The following is a 17,746-nucleotide window of genomic DNA, read 5'->3' on the forward strand; positions in this document are numbered from 1 at the left end:
TTCAAGTGAAAATAATATATCTAAGCTATAAGCATTGTTTAACTTCCAGTATATTTTACTTCTGCTTTGTTCTATGTAACTATAATTGTAACTGAACTTAGACATTTACAAATCAATGAAGGTCGCATTCATTTGAAATTTAATTTACTTCTGAATTTGCAGTGAAAAATAGCTATATAATTAATTATAATTTTTTTTTCATGCAGGTGCAGCCAGTTAACTTCGATGAGAATAGGGGACAATGGAACAACCAATGCGAATTCTTTCTATCTTGTTTAGGTTATGCTGTAGGTCTCGGAAATGTATGGAGATTTCCATATCTGTGTTATAAAAATGGAGGAGGTATGTAAAGTACAAACTAATATAGTATAAATGCTTTAAATTTTCAGGGAGTATGTATTTTATATAGCGTAAAAATTTGCTTAAAATTTAATAAATAATTTCATAGTTTAAAATAGAAGATACTCTATTAACATGTCGAGATTGAATTTACACAAGTTAAACAAGTCTCGTACTTTTAAATTCATCGTTATTTAGTGGAAGAGAAAAGGCTTCCTATATATTATAGTTTAGGACCACAAGTCTAATTTGGTTTTATGCGATATGATCTTTAAAGTACGATGTGTTAAAATCTTCTATACTAAAATCATTCAGAAATAAATATATTCTTGATAGGAAATTTGATTAAAATATAAATAAATAATAGAATATTTACAAATAATTAATGAATATACATATTTCTTTCAGGTGCGTTTCTTGTTCCTTACATACTTATGTTAGCATTTTGCGGACTTCCATTGTTCTTTTTGGAATTATCTCTTGGACAGTATGTTGGAATTGGTGCTAATATATTATTTAAACGATTAAGTCCAATTCTTACGGGTAAGATATTAACATAACCTTAATATATTTAATTTTCTATTAAAATAAATTATGCTCGAAGGCGAAGAAATTAATATCTTGAAGCATTTAACACGTGTTTTGGCAACATTTTTATTTCCGTTTGTATGCATTATATACCTAACTATGCTTACGAATTTTAATAACACAAAATTATTCCGAAATAAATATGAATTTGGGTTACGAATGTTTTAAAGAATAGAATTCGTTCATAATTTGGGAATTACTTATATCTAAAGCATTAATATTATAAGAGGCTAACAGCTTATTATACATTCTATTTGCATGATCATGCTTTTTAGACCGACTATTGCACTTAAAAATTTTAAAATCCTGATATAATATATACTATACATTAGTAATAATGTGAGATATGAATCCTGTAAACGGAGTTAACTTTTAAAGTTACTATTAAAAGATTACTGGAGTTAAGCTTTGTATTGTACTTCACAAATACTTCAGAAATTTAATATCAAAAACATAAAAGAAAAAACTAAAATGAATTATAGCATACTTTACATAATATTAAATGCATTTAAACAGTTAAAATGTGTATATTTGTAGACGTTTTCTCTAGTTTCGTAATCTAAAATCAGTTTGTATTTAGTGATACAATTAAAATGCTTCAACATTAAATATAGAAACTTTTGATGTGTTTAGGTGACAAGCAGCAAAGTTAATGGCATAGGCGAGGGGTGGGCAACCTTTTTAAATGTGCGTGCCAACATCACCAAATCTATGATGCAAAATTTTCTCACGCACCGATCGAAATTTTTGGGAGTGGCTAGACGATGAGAAAGCTATATTCAGTGGATTATCTACTAAATCGGCAACTGCTTGTAAGTCAGTGTATCGCGGAGATGGAAATAGGATGTTTGTTTCATTTTCTTGCTATTATCAAAACAGTTGATAGTATTTGTTTCTTTATTAAATTTTTATTTAGTATCGTTCTACTTAATAAAACTGTATTCTATTAAATTGAAATATACAACTCAACAAGAACTCGGATATTGATTTTTTTAAGGTAAGCGCTTGGTTGCGTGCCGGAAAAAAAGTCGTTGGCGTGCCAAGTTTGGCATGCGTGCTAAGGGTTGACCACCCCTAGTATAGGCTGTTTCGGACGAAATGATCTGCAATGTGTAATTGGCGTGTTTACTTAGCTACTTGTCACTTACTTGTTAGATGTCATCTTTGTCGTAATGTACGAAGTTTAATTTTTAAATATGAAATGCAGTCAAACCTCGACGAACAATTCGTTCCTAAAAGTTGTTCGGAAACTGCTTTATTCTCAAACCGAAACAAGTTTTCCTATAAGAAACGATGTAAAATGGATTAATCCGTTTCCGACCCCCAAAACAAAGCTTTTTTAAAAATCTTTTTAGCAACATTCCATGCATAAAAATGCCTACAAATGCAATATAATATAATCTATATCAATTTTATATATACATATTAAAAGCAAAATGATCCGTCACCACCAACCGAAACCGAAACTAGCGCAACAAAAAGTGCTATAAATAGTGACTCAATGAAGACAGACAAGTACTTTATCCACACCGAAATGTTATGTTTTAATTGCTTTGATTTAAATTTAAATTGATTATTTAATTAGTATTTTATTATTTTAATTAACTGGCTACCTAGTATTAATAAATATTATATTAAACATTAATATTATAATATACAAAAATATAAAAATATAAAAACAGCCTAATAAGAGTTATCGTATGGCAATCGGAGCAAATATGGCATTGAAAATTTTGTTCGTAAACAGGAGCATTCGTAACCCGAGGTTTGACTGTATCTACAAATTAATTTATTAAAAATGCCTTATTAAAGTTAAAAAATTTAACATTTATTGTAGCTTTTAAAATAGAATAATATATTAGAGTTTTGTGTATAACTGTATTTATATGAAATACAATAACCTGTAGTCGAACCTCGATTTAGCGTCCTTCTAAATATTGTCATCCTCGTAAAGCGTCAATAAATACTTGTAAATGCATCTTCCCCGTAAATATTAAATGGAGAACTCTTCAATACGTATTATGTGCGATTTTACAATGAAAACAACCTTGTTATTATCAAGTTACGTGGCTTTCAAACTCTAGAACTTAAAATTCTATGTCGATCTCATTACTACATATGGAGAATTCAATTCTAAAGTGAACCAAGTTTACACCAACTATTTAGGAGATAGCGAGTTATTATTCTAATTTATTTTAAAAAGAAATCAAAATACACTAATAGGATACTATGCACACTTAATGCAGTGTATAATGCATCATGTACAGTACATTCTGAAGTTAATGGAAGATTTAACTGTCCTTATTGTAAATTATTAAACTTTTTATTTTTATAATTATCATAAGTTTTTTAGATATAAAATACGTTTCTTCATTTTCAGAATTTTCGATTAGAAATTTTTCCTGTTTTTTTCAGGTGTAGGATATGCTATGTTAATGGTATCATTTTTAGTGGTATTATATTACAATATGATAATAGCCTGGTCAATATTTTATACGTTTGCTTCGTTTACGAGTCAATTAGGATGGGAATTTTGTGGAAATTCTTGGAATTCAATCGGTAAGTCACAAGACAAAACAGTAAATATTTATGAATTCGATTGAAATCAGACATATTATATTGCTTTTGTTCTGGAATTGCTAATTTCATTTGATTGTTTTTTATTTATTTTTTGCAGATTGTTATAACGAAGATCAAAACAAACAATGCATACAGCAGAATCTTACATATTGGAATAATACATGTTACGATCCTGTAGCGTATTGTAATTCTATTCCTGGCTTTCAAAGTTTTAATGCGACACATTGTTTGAATGAAACTGATAATTCTTATACTACACTTAATAGAGCTACAAAGCGCATATCTTCCAGTGAAGAATATTATGCGTTAGTTTGAATTACAAATATTTTGTTTCGTGTATTGCAAGTTTGACACGAATACCAGTAGAACAACCATAAACATTAGATACATTCCAGTGTCTTTTTCTCTTTTGAAAATATTTGATAAATGTCGATTTATGTTCTTTCATATCGATTTTTCAAAAATTAATTTTTTGACATGCCAATTTTATGAAAATTTTTTTTATCAGAATTATCCGTAAGGAGTGATAGTTCTGTTTTCTAGTGATAGTAAAGTCCCTTTGGTAATCTGGTCAAACAAATTGCAAAAATTATTATGTTAAAAAACTATATTTTTGGATTCTAAATATATTTATACTTTTTTTAGGAATTACGTTTTAGGTACAAGTGACACTATTGAGAACTTTGGTAACCTTAAATGGCAACTTGTTCTTTGTCTATTATTAGCATGGATTATTGTTGCAGCATGTCTTATCAAAGGTGTTAAATCTTCAGGAAGGGTAATAAATTTGTTTATTTATTGCATATACTTAAGGAAATGTCATAAAACAATTGGTATCCTCCTCGAAAATAACATCCATAACAAAAGATTAAAATACAAATAAAAAAAGGATAACAATAATCTTATTATCGAAAAGTTATTTATAGATTTTGGTTAATGTTACCTATGGTTCCAAGATGGCGGCTCGCCTATGATTCCAGCAAATAAAAGAAGGGAAACAGTGGGGACGCACGTTCTAACCTAACCTACAACCTATTTTAATAATTTTGTTGGTAATAATTATGGTAATTTATTAGAGTAGGTTAGGTTAGGATATAACGTGCGTCCTCCACTGTTTCCTTGCTGGAAACAGAGACGAGCCGCCTTCTTGGAACCATAGGTAACATTAACCTAGATTTTATATTAATTTGACTTTTGGGTAATTATACAGTTTAAGGGAATATGAGTTTGACTTTTGCTTTGAAAATCTTGCTTATTCAATTAGTTTATAAAATTACAGGTGAAATACTTGTTACCTGTAAGAGACGAATATACTGTATATGATGGGTTAATGTTACCCTAGGTATCGAAGATGGCGGCTCGTCTCCAATCCCAGCAATCAGAAGACAGGGAACAGTGGGGACGCATGTTCTAACCTAACCTAACCTATTCTAATAAATTACCATAATTATTACCAACAAAATTATTAAAATAGGTTGTAGGTTAGGTTAGAACATGCGTCCCCACTGTTCCCTGTCTTCTGATTGCTGGGATCGGAGACGAGCCGCCATCTTCGATACCTAGGGTAACATTAACCATATGATGTGCTTCAACAGTAGACACTATTTACAATAAAGTCTTGTTTATGCGAAATCGTGCTTTGCGGATAGCAAATGATTAGGTTAACTCTTGGATGCACTGGCGTAATTATGACTATTAATGCTTTAATCTAATGCTATTAATGACAATTAATAAATCTGACTCTAGTCGGCCAATTTGTAACTTCAGACATTCCGAACACGAACACAGAGAATTACTGAATGCTACACTGAACTCGCTGTGATGAATGTTTTAAAGTTGCCAGATTTCCAAAAATGAAAAAGTGGGACATGTATATAATTAAATTTATTTTAAATAACATGGAACATTTTTCAAACATTACAAAACACATTTGAAACATTGTTAATCCCTAATTTTTAACATTTTGGTAAAAAAAAATTGAAATTATATAGTTTTCCACGACATTGACTGAAAAGATTATTGTCATTAATTTCCGAGTTTTTCTCAAAGCAGTGCATGTTTCTTCCACCTCTTGCCAATTTGATGGATTATTAAGAAGCATCCATATAAACAGTTCGTATTTCATAATTTCATTCATCCAATTCACTAGATAATTATATTCAACTTTATAAGGTACTGGAAAAATGTTTCAGGCTGCCGAAATTATACTTTTCATATTGTTGAAAATTATTTCTGCTGTTAATATACATGAATCAACAGAAGAATACACATATTTATACAGTTATTAAACAAAAATTTTTTAAAAAATAGCAAAAATAATAAGTAAAGTTAGAATTTATAACCTTGATCGAGATGGCTGTACGTTAATTTCAAGGAGGATGCACGATAATTATCTCCCGCGAGGTTAGCAACCTGAGTGGTACACTGTGATGAGGAGAGTCGGCAGAGTGCCCAAAATATTTGACTTTTTCGAAATTTTAGATTTTTCTGGCAACGTACTCGTCGCTCCCTTTAGCATGTGACAGTTTGTTTATTGTAAGAATTTTACTTCTACTCAAGGATTTCTTACCAATGAAGTCAATGTAATTTTATAATGTAGATATTTTACAATGATCTAGTCAAGTTACAGGGCGATTTTCATAAAATTTAGTTCTAGTACGACGTTATACAGTAATAGTCAATGGGGTTAATGTAAGGTGACCAGACGTCCCGGATTGCGCGGGACTGTCCCGGATTTGGGTTGTTAGTCCCGCATTGAACACTGTCCCGGAAAGTGTCCCGCATTTGGTCATGTAACATTTTCAACATGTTCGCAAGTTGTCAAGAGCACAAAGTTGTTTTCTTTTACTACTAGTGGCCCGGGACGCCCCCTAGTGGGCGTTCTAGCAGCAACGGTGTCATTCCGTGGTATAAATAATAAATTCATATCAATAATTCAATAATAAATTCCTATTGCAATAATAATATACTGAATTTATTATTAATTTAAATAATATCTAGGAGCGCCCCTAGTGGCCGTTCTAAGCATACCATGACAGATATACAAACAGCGCCATCAAGTTGTGAAAAAAACTCTTTATAGAAAAAACAATTGTTTAAGTTTATTTATGCATTTGTGTATTTATATATTTTTCTACTAAATTATTTATTAATGAATTAGTTATTATTATTATATACATGTATGTTGGAGGTCCACCCCATTTTTAGCTCCCACAACACAGAAGCGTCCTGCGTTTCAACCTAACATATCTGGTCCCTTTAGATTAATGTTACCTTAGGTAGCCAAGATGCGGCTCGTCTCTAATTCCAGCAAGGAAACAGTGGGACGCACGTTCTAACCAAACCTAACCTAACCTAACCTATTCTAATAATTTGGTTGCTAATAATTATGGTAATTTATTAGAATAGGTTAGGTTAGGTTAGAACGTGCAGTCCCACTGTTTCCTTGCTGGAATTACAGACGAGCTGCCATCTTGGCTACCTAAGGTAACATTAACCATATGTTAGTTTTGGTTCTAATTACAATTCTAATTAAAATTAGAATTGTACTCTGTAGTTTTGGTTCTGAGCTGCTTTAGATGAAATGGCCGTACAACCCATTGGTATTTTATAAGAAAATTCAGTTCACCATGTTTGAGGTGGCAAAAGTGTATGTCAGTTTAACCATAGTGTCTTTCTACAGAGCGGCTCGGATCTGTGTTAAAATCTTTGGAATTTTTCATTGATGATTGAGTATTTTGCTTACCACTATTGGCCTATTGGTCTTACTGAATCTATACAGAGTAGGAAATAATAGGCACTAGTAATGCTTCTAAATGGAAACATTAAAATAAAAGAAATTCTGTTTACTTAGTTGTTATAAAATATCTTTGTAGTAATAAAAAGTTAATATATGTATAAAATACCATGGTTTAAGCTAAAATTTGAATTATGAAAATAATAACAGGTAGCTTTCATTACTGATACCCAGTATATAAAATGAACAACTGTATATTACTGGCTTGTAAAAATTGTTCCATGAAATGCATATTGTCACAGTATCCAAGCAATAACAGCTTGTACTGCCATCTGGAGAAACTGATTTCAATTTCTAGTTGGATTAGAATTTTTCCTTATTCTTTTAATTCAAATTTAAAGTAAATTTATAGAGAACAATTTTTAGCAAAGAATGTTACATAAATAATAATAATTTATATTTTACCTCAAAAACCTGATTTATAGTTAAAGCCAAACAAACTGCCAAATTATCAGGCTATAACATGACTTTGTATTTAATTAAATGCTAATTACATAGTCATGTTATAACCTGATAATTCGTCAATTTATTTGGCTCTATGTTATATTTTTAACTTTACAAAGTGTGTACTCTCAATGCAGTTATGTAATTCTTTTCATATACTGTATTTATTATTTATTTATATATTACATTTTATTTTTTAACTAGGTTGTATACTTCACGGCATTATTTCCTTATGTTGTTCTTCTCATCCTATTGATTCGTGGTGCCTTATTACCAGGTGCTTCTGACGGTGTATATTTCTACATAGTTCCTAAATGGGAAAAATTAAAAGAACCACAGGTATGACTATAAATATTTGTATTGCAGTGTAAAAAAGTTTATATGAAACTTCCTTTGTTTTAGGTATGGGTAGATGCAGCTACACAGATTTTCTATTCTTTAGGACCAGGATTTGGTGGACTTTTAACACTTGCAAGTTATAATCCTTTCAAAAATAATTGCTATAGGTAACATATACTCATTGTACAGAATCTTAACAATCTCAGTTTTTAAAAATTTTTGTGGTGATTCTAATACAAGTAATTAGCGGTGGATCCACAAGTACCCAAAGGGGGCTAACTCAAAACTTAAAAATATTTGATTAATTAATATGTTTTGTTAACTTGTACTCAATTGATTGTATTAAGGGTAGTCTGATAAACCGTATTTTCCATCATAAATGTTTTTAAAAACAGTATTCTGAAGTTTGATCAAATAAATTTTAATTTTTCTTGTGTCATTGAGTAGGACTTACACTCCTTTAGCCCTCTCCTTGTATTCATCACTGCTAGTAACCATTATTAAGTTACTAATTTTAATTATTTATTTAACTAAATTTTAGGGATGCTATTGTGATATCTGTATCTAACTGTGGAACCAGTGTATTTGCTGGGTTTGCCATATTCTCCATACTGGGTTTTATGGCTTATACGTTGAAAGTACCTGTAGATGAAGTTGTGAAATCAGGTACCAAATTAATTTATGTTATCTTTAAATAAATTTAATATTATTGTGAAATTTATAATTTATTTATGTAATTTAGGAGAAGGTCTAGCATTTATTGCCTATCCAGAAGTTGTCACAAAATTACCTGTATCACCTCTTTGGTCATTTTTATTTTTTTTTATGTTGATTACACTTGGGCTTGACAGTCAGGTAAGTGTCAAATTATTAACTTTAATAGAATAATGTATAGTTATTTTTAAATTAATTAGTGTTTATAAACTGTAAACTATAATTAATATATTTATTAATTAAAATAACCTGGTAAAAGAAACACTAAGAAGTAGGCTGACATTTTTGACTTTCCTTGCTTTGTTATATATAACAGAGGGGAAAGTATGGTGATTGGTCAAAAAAATGATATACTTAAGATTTTTACATTTTTGGACTTGGGATCTTGAAACGTCAAGAAATGCAAAAAACTTTAAGGATTTTTTTTCTGTATGTATGGATGTTATGTGGGGGGCATAATTTTGTTCACCCTCTTTGAAGCTTAATAACTCTTGTGCTTTTTGTTGAAAATTTCTGAAATTATGCAGGGAGGTTTGTGTATTAGGGAGATTGATGCTATTATATTTTGGTGATTAAAGATCAATGGGGTGGGAAGATAAAAGGGTCATATGTCATGAGTAGGGTCAGACTTAATGATGATTTTACTTGTTTACTTGTTGATTAGCATTTGAAATTTTTTATAAAACTCATCTCTGCCCTCAAAATTAAGCATTTTGCCATTTTATAATAATTAAAAATATACTGTTTTTTATAATAAAATATAACAGATGGTGCCTCACATGCAGTTTTAAATGTTACAAGGAAAGTTAAGCAACTCATTTCTGGATTTTTTTTAAAATTGAAAACAGAACATCTTACTTCTAATCAGAAATATTACTTTTTCTTAATTTTACTCCCTAGTTCTGACATAAAATAATGTTGGATATAGTGTTGAGTTATTTTTTGTTATTTAAATAAAGTTTTATATTATTGATGATATCATAAAATGTTGATTATTTTAATTATAGCAGTGTGATTATACTAACTATTGTTTGGTATAAAAAGATATAGTCAAACCTCTGTTTTCAAATGACTCCCTTTTTGAACAGATCTGTTCGTGAACAAAATTTTGAACTCGTATTTGCCGTGGTTGACAAATGATAACTCTGTTCCCAAACAAGCCACTTGGCAAGAGCAGGCCACAGATTAGAGAGAGACAGACGATCAATTCCCTATATGCCCTATGTTAAAGAAAGTTGACAGCTTGACCAATCAACAACAGGAATACTGATTCAGAAGTTAGTGGTGTCAAGATCACCTTACGTCATTAGACATCACAACGTGAATTATCAATGATGTTACTATTTAAATTAATTTCAATGTGCATGCAGAAGAGATACGACTTCTGTGTTTGGTATGGGTTTCAGTTGAATTTAAATCAAATTAATTAAAAACTGCATTAATTGACAGTCACATAATATAAATGGCATTCAAGAATTCATGTTTAAAGATGTTTAAGTCAAATTAAATAACACAAATTTATTAATATAATATAATATATATTATAATATTATTTTGAATTTGTAGGCATTTTTATGCATGAAATACAGATAAAAAGATAAAAACAAAAAAAAAGTTTTATTTTTGTCAGAAATGGGTTAATTCATTTTATTTTGTTTCTTACGGAAAAATTTGTTTCAGTTTTTAACGTAATTCATTTGTAAAAGTTGGTCAAAAACTGAGGTTTGACTGTAGTTCATGTATATAGCCTACATGCATGAATTATGTCATATACATACTTCACAAATACCTTCTTACTTTTCCAGCTATTATACATAACAGAGTGAAAGTATGGTGATCAGTCAAAAAATGGCCCCCCAAGATTGTTAATTTTTTTAGACTCGAGACCTTGAAACATTGAGAAATTCAAAAAAATTTGGGGATTTTTTTCTGTATGTATAGATGTTAGTGTGTGCCATGATTTTGTTCACTCCCTTTGAAGCTTAATAATTCCAGTGCTTTTCATCAAAAATTTTTGAAATTTTGCAGGGAGGTTTAATTATCAGGGGATTGATGCTATTAAAATTTTGGGTGATTAAATGTTGAGGGGGTGTGGAGATAAAAGGGGCTGTATTATATCTCAAGTAGGGTTGGACTTAATGATGATTTTACTCATTATTAGCATTTGCAATTTTTTATAAACCCATTCTTACCCTCAAAATTAAGTTTATTGCTGTTTTATAATAATTAAAAGTGTAAAAAGTTTTTTAGTGAAATATTATAACAGATGGCACTACCAAATGTTGCTGGAAAAGTTAAGCAACTCATTGCTGGTTATGATTATTCATGAAGTATCACAAATGCCAGATGAAAAATGTAAAAATCCAGAGAAAATAAACAAATATCTATGATAATAGATGAAAAATTTTTCATTTTTCCTACTAGAAACAAATATTTTTTTAACATGAAGTAGTATACATTAAATATAAATATCGAAATTAATCTGCATTTAAAAAATCAAATTCAAATCAGCTTTTTAGAGTATTTTATCCAACAAACAGTATCAAATATCTCATTTATCTGCATTTATTTACACATTATTGTTTATATTTTGCCTTAAAAGTTACTTAGTTTTAAAATTTTTGCATAAAATTAAATGGATACTTTGATTTTTTAAAGCATAAGTATGTTTGTTTTTTTATCACTTCTTTCTTTGGTATGGCCTGTGGAGTTTTGTTGTGAATTATATTTAGCCCACATAAAAAAAAGTTAATTAAAAAACTCTGGTGTAAGATAAATTGTTTTATTAAAAAATAATATTTAGTTAAAATGATTTTCTGAAATAAAACAAAAAATTAGTTTAAGGACATATATATTGATTGACATCTAATTAATATTTAAACTTAAAAATATTTTTATTTTTGCAATATTAACATAGGTTAACTTTTATATTGATATTAGAATTAAACTTTAAATTATTATTTTAAGTATAAATATTTATCTTTACAGTTTACTATGTGTGAAACATTGATTACTGCTTTACATGATGAATGGAAGTCTCTCAGACAGAAAAAACATGTAGTTGTCATTGTGTTATGTTTGACATGTTTTTTGCTTGGATTACCAATGTGTGCTGAGGTTATTAATTTATTAATTAAATTTCTAAATCTAGTAATTTTCATTTTTCATTCTTATATTATTTTTTAAAATTATAACTGTTTTATCTTTTAGGGAGGTATTTATATATTCCAGCTATTAGATTCTTATTCAGCATCATGGTCTTTGTTAATAATTTCATTAATTGAATGTCTTTCAATTTCTTGGCTTTACGGTAGGTGTTAATCTTTAATTATTTTTTACTTGATATATTTATAATATTTTTTGTTTGTTGCTCTTTTCTATTTACAGTATAGGACAAAATAAATCCATTATATATTTAATTTGTTAATTCTCAAATGCACAATTTTAGTTTTTCAGGCATGTGATTATTTGATCTTTTATTTTAATTGAACTGAATTGAATTTTATTGATTTAGGCTTATTCCCTCTATTCTGGAGTATAAAAGGAAAAAAAAATGTTTACAAATATGAGAAAAAACTCCATTACAATTGGAAAAAAATTTTACAAATCTTTTAATTACACAAATATTTAATGGTTGTAATTGTAACAGGTTTAATCTATTTATATGCAATATGCATAAATAACAAAATAAAAATATTTTAGTCACAGTTGAGATAATTAAATACTAATTTAACAAATTTCATATATTTATATATGGATTGGTTAGACGATAATGAATAATAATTCTTCTCTTGAATATCACCAAATAGTTTTTTCTCTATTCTTGAAACACTACACAGTATAAAAAATAGTTAGGCAATAGAATTTTGAGGGTCTCCATAGAATATACACAAATTTTGATATAAAAGAATAATATGATTTTTGTATTTAATGGGAAATTTACTCAGTCTGATTTGTAGAAATAAGGATGTCACCTCTTAGTACAGATTGTAATCAAGTACATAATCATTATGTACTAAACATTCCAAATACCAATGGTGAAATACTGTATTGATTTATTTATTTTTTCTTGATCCAACTGACTACATCTAAACAATCGCTGTAGTTTATATCTGAGACCAATAATCTTGAAAGGTCTTACTATTCTCCAAAATTAAACTAGGATTAAAGCCTGGTTTTGTAATAACATCTGATAGTGAACTGATCCACAGAGTAATTCTAGTGTGAAAACATAATTTTGAATAGAATTTTTATAGAAGCTGGTATATCAACAATTGAATATTTTATAAAAATGCTAGAAAGAGAATTTTGCTTAGCATTAAAAATACAAGTTTTTAATGGAAATTTACCAAATTCTAATGTAATTACAAAGCTAAGACAGAATGATGCAACATACTCATAAAAATTGTAGCTGGATCATTTTAATTTTATCTAGGTATGTCAATAACCAAACAGGTACAGCATATAAACAAACACCTAAACATTTGAACTAAATAATTCATATGCTACTTCATTGAACTAAATTTTATATTGGTGCATAGGAAAATCAAACCTTTATCTTTACAGTTTACTATGTGTGAAACATTGATTACTGCTTTACATGATGAATGGAAGTCTCTCAGACAGAAAAAAGATGTAGTTGTCAATGTGTTGTGTTTGATATATTTTTTGCTTGGATTACCAATGTGTGCTGAGGTTATTAATTTATTAATTAAATTTCTAAATCTAGTAATTTTCATTTTTATTTCCAAATTAAATTTTTATATTTTTTTGCCCAAGTTAATTTAATAGTCTGATGAAGAGAAAGGAAAATACAACATCACCAAGTTTCTTGACAAGATTTTGCTATTCAGACAGTCTATCTAAAATTCCAGTGGCTTTTAATTCAGATTGGATAGCTTTATTATCCTTTTTTAAAGATTGAACATCTGATTTAAAAAATTTTTATTGCGTATTAATATCAGTAAAACTCTCTCATTAACCTATGTAGTGATTTCAATTAATATACCTCATTTTGAGTTGTTTAGGCTCAAAGTAACAAAGAAGATTGTAAGACCAACTTAATTTGTGAATCTGTATCTTTCTGTGATTGAAATATATTACTAGCTTGTTCCAGCACTGCATCCAAATCTAAGTCAAAATTAACCACTTCAGCAGATACTTTCTTGTTAAATTTACAAGGACTGCTCTTTTTTTTTTTTTTGCATGTTCTGTTGTTCCAAATCTATTCTTGAGGGGGTTTGTTGTAATGGCACAGGATTTTGTTCAATTCCTGCACTTGTCAATAAAATTTGAATCACCAATAATGAAAACATATTTTTCAGTGGAATATATAAAACAGAAAAGAAATATTGTATTATATGCCAAATACTGCAACACAGAGGTTCCATTTAGGTGATGCAAAAAAATTATACCAAATGGTTGGAAAAGCCAAGAGCTCCCCCTCTTTGCTTTAGTGGCTTTTATGATTTTCCTTTGATCCTTTATTTTATATTAAAGATTATACATAATGTTACTTTTTACTTAAAACTGGCATTATGTTTATAATTGCCATTAACTGTAGAATAAATGAAAATTATAATATAACAACAACACACACAACAATCCAATACATTTGTATTACCAACAATTTTCTATATTTTTATCAGACCATATTAAGGCTAATTAATAATCAGTTTTGTTAGAGATAGATTGTTAGAGACAACAGAAGTTAAAGGTTACTTAATCACCTACCTCTAGCCAAATTGCAAATTGATTATTAATTATTATCCAATAAAAATTCAACATGTTTAATTAAAAATTTTAACTACCTTCGTTAAGAAAAGCTCTTCAAATATATAATTTAACTTATAATCTTTTTTGAAATAAAACAACAATTTAATGCTTTTTATAGTAAAAGAATATTTTTATAAAAGGCATGAAATTATATCTGTCCAACATTGATAGGTGCTATTAGATGGAACTAAACTAACAAATAGATGCTACCAATTTTACAAATTTGTCATATTAATAAAAATATACTGTCAAGTACTAAAAGTACTGTTGATTAGGATGTATGCTGTTCAAGTGCAAACTTTGATTTTGGTTGTAAGTGCTATATTGTGACTATTAGGAATGGTTTTCATTGTTTTTGTCTATTTTTTTTAGTAAAAGAGTTAATAAAAACAATAATAAATTTAATATTAATTTCACTGTTCTATTTACTATGTGGTCTGTTATTCGACGTCTTTTTTTTTAGTTTAAACGTACAAAAATACTGCAGTTCTATTATCATGGATTAAGTTAAAAAAGATTCTTTTCTTGCAAGCTATTCTAGCAGTCTAACAGGACGAGATGCAGCTCTGTACGAAGAGAAAATTTCGTTATGTCAAGGCGATCCATACGAAGCCAGTTTATCAGACTTCGTCGTATATCAAGAGTTGTGGCCGAAAGTAGAATTTGGTGACATTATAAACTATTTGGTTTTTACAACAAATTTCTACACCCTGTCACAAATGAAAGCTTGTAAATCTTTAGAGGCCCATAACTATTTAACAAGTGGCTGGGTTTCTCCTGATATAAAAGTAAAAGTAATGAATAACAGCGAAGTAATATTGCTTGGAAAGATATGTTTTCTTTTGTTTGTTTAAACTCGTGTTTTTACGTATTTCTTAAGTAAGAATTTTTGTCTGAAAGTAAAAGTCTAATTAAAAACAGCCGTGGAAATTTTTTAATTCAAATTGTTCAGTACCTTTATTTTCTAGTTGAAACTAGCATATAATAAGTCTACTTGCTTTTCGTTTTAACGTGTAATGTTTATAAGTTTGCACTAGCTAAAGCCTGAAATTACGTTAGTTATTCGTTTATAAATGCATTATACCTAACTAAATTAATATAAGCAAATCAGTAAACTCTTTTAGGTTTTAAAATATAACTTAGTGTTTATTAACGTAAATATTGAAATGAAATGTTTCTGACAAACTCTTGTATTGATGTTCACTTTATTCGTAACGAAATTTTTCCGGTTAATTCTCGAGAGCCATGCAGTTTGCCTTCGTCGTGAAAGCTCCTCAGTTTGAGATCCTTGATGACAAATAATGCCGGGAATTTTAAAAAATGATGTTCCTTTGTTCTTGAGTGAACTAGCATTACACCCAATTACACAACAAATCACCATAGTGATATTCGCGACGAAAAAAACAACACAAGAACTCCAGTTAAAACGCACGTGAACACACACAAAACGTAAACAAGTCACAAACAGTCACAAAGATGGCGCTGGACAATTGCGCATTGCTTCATGACGTGCAAACTCGTGATTTCGAGTTGTAAGTGCTATATTGTGACTATTAGGAATGGTTTTCATTGTTTTTGTCTATTTTTTTTAGTAAAAGAGTTAATAAAAACAATAATAAATTTAATATTAATTTCACTGTTCTATTTACTATGTGGTACTGCAAATTACCACATTAATTTCTCATAATTAAACAAAAACTAAACGTTCAAAAGAACTAAGCAAAACTGTTTTGGGTTGATTCAGATTAACAAGAGTACACCGTTTGTCTCTTTTTTTAATAGAATAATAATCAAAACTATAGTCATTTTTGCAAAACTAAATAGATTTATTTTTTGAACCTTCAAAATTTTCTGAAGCTGAAAATATAGATCTTAGCAAAGAAAGTGTTACTAACTCTTGAAATAAGCTATTTAGAATCGTTTATTGAATGATACAGTCACTATGAATGTAGCTTTAATGAAAATTACATAATTAAATTTAAATTACTGTACTTAGTTGTAATTATTTTATAATTGGTAATTATGAAAAATATTTTTAATTTAAAAGTATAAACAGTATTTTTCAGTTATCCTTCATTAAATATAAATAATAAAATATTATAATTAAAATATTGTCACTTAAAATATAATATTTTTATTAAAATATTTTCAACAAAAATTAAAAAAATGTATCTTAGTATTTATTTATTTATGTATTTTTTCCAACTAGAAATACAACTTCAATGTTCAAATATTATTTATTTACATATAGTTCCTATCTTATTTCAATGTAAACATTCTAAAAACATTCCTACCACTTTCAGACCGTTTTAGCTTATCTTTGGGAGTCCACTTGACCCAAAGATGAGCTGAAGACCTGAAAGTGCTAGGGACCTTTTAGAAAATTGCACTTAAATAAAGCAAGAACTGTGTGTAAATGTTACTTGTTGATTATTTACTGTTACTAATGTTACTAATATTGGATTATTTATTTATTTATTAAATTTGTTTTGCCCATAAAATTTATTTGTTTGTCTTCATGATTTGAAGAACAGAGACACTAACATCCATTAGTTTGTGTTCTCTTTTTCTCAAATTATGGATATTTCTTTCCTCTCTCCATTCATTTTAGTATCAGATTTCATTCACTCGCTGAGTATTAAGCATTGTTGTTAGTTGTGTTGTACTTAGAATTAAAACACAACTAATATACTATATTTTATGTAATGATAATCTTTTATATATTTTGTGAAATATTTATTTGACATCATCATTTCTTTAAGAACCAATGCATAATGTCTGTAAAACGTGCACTTTTGAACTAATATAAATTAAGGTAGATTACCAAATTCTATGTAGTTATCCATATTTATCATACATAAATTTTTTATATTAATAAATTTTAATGAAAACATAAATTAAGAAGCATTGCATTTTAGGAGCTAGTTTATTTTCTTTAATACTTTATTTTAATAAATTTCTAAAATATTTTTATAAATAATATTTTAAGGGAATAACTTATAGATGAATTTTTCTATTTAAAATTAGTATTTCTCTCATTTAGGCATTAAACGTTATTCAAAAAATATTAAAGAAATGATTGGCCATGAACCAAATATATATTGGAAGATTTGTTGGGTTGGTCTGTCTCCTTTAATTATGCTAGTAAGTAATTTTTCAGTTTATAAATCT

At 28.4% G+C, this 17,746-nt stretch overlaps 2 protein-coding genes across 2 annotated transcripts in view; both read left to right on the forward strand.

Moving 5' to 3' along the window:
- LOC136978072 (sodium- and chloride-dependent glycine transporter 1-like) overlaps nucleotides 1-17,746 on the forward strand; it is a 38,419-nt gene that overhangs the window by 17,859 nt on the left and 2,814 nt on the right. The window contains exons 2-13 of the mRNA XM_067273722.1: nucleotides 207-342; nucleotides 748-882; nucleotides 3,343-3,486; nucleotides 3,605-3,812; nucleotides 4,153-4,285; nucleotides 7,952-8,086; nucleotides 8,150-8,253; nucleotides 8,628-8,752; nucleotides 8,829-8,941; nucleotides 11,789-11,917; nucleotides 12,011-12,110; nucleotides 17,619-17,719. Coding sequence (XP_067129823.1) covers nucleotides 207-342; nucleotides 748-882; nucleotides 3,343-3,486; nucleotides 3,605-3,812; nucleotides 4,153-4,285; nucleotides 7,952-8,086; nucleotides 8,150-8,253; nucleotides 8,628-8,752; nucleotides 8,829-8,941; nucleotides 11,789-11,917; nucleotides 12,011-12,110; nucleotides 17,619-17,719 — 1,563 coding nt within the window. The remainder of the gene's footprint in view (nucleotides 1-206; nucleotides 343-747; nucleotides 883-3,342; nucleotides 3,487-3,604; nucleotides 3,813-4,152; nucleotides 4,286-7,951; nucleotides 8,087-8,149; nucleotides 8,254-8,627; nucleotides 8,753-8,828; nucleotides 8,942-11,788; nucleotides 11,918-12,010; nucleotides 12,111-17,618; nucleotides 17,720-17,746) is intronic.
- Nucleotides 1-17,746, forward strand: part of RhoGAP15B (RhoGAP_ARAP and RA_ARAPs domain-containing protein RhoGAP15B) — a 105,828-nt gene that overhangs the window by 12,543 nt on the left and 75,539 nt on the right. The window lies entirely within an intron of this gene.

This window comes from Centruroides vittatus, unplaced genomic scaffold, assembly GCF_030686945.1.
Source record: "Centruroides vittatus isolate TY-2023 unplaced genomic scaffold, ASM3068694v2 contig_487, whole genome shotgun sequence".
Lineage (NCBI taxonomy): Eukaryota > Metazoa > Arthropoda > Arachnida > Scorpiones > Buthidae > Centruroides > Centruroides vittatus.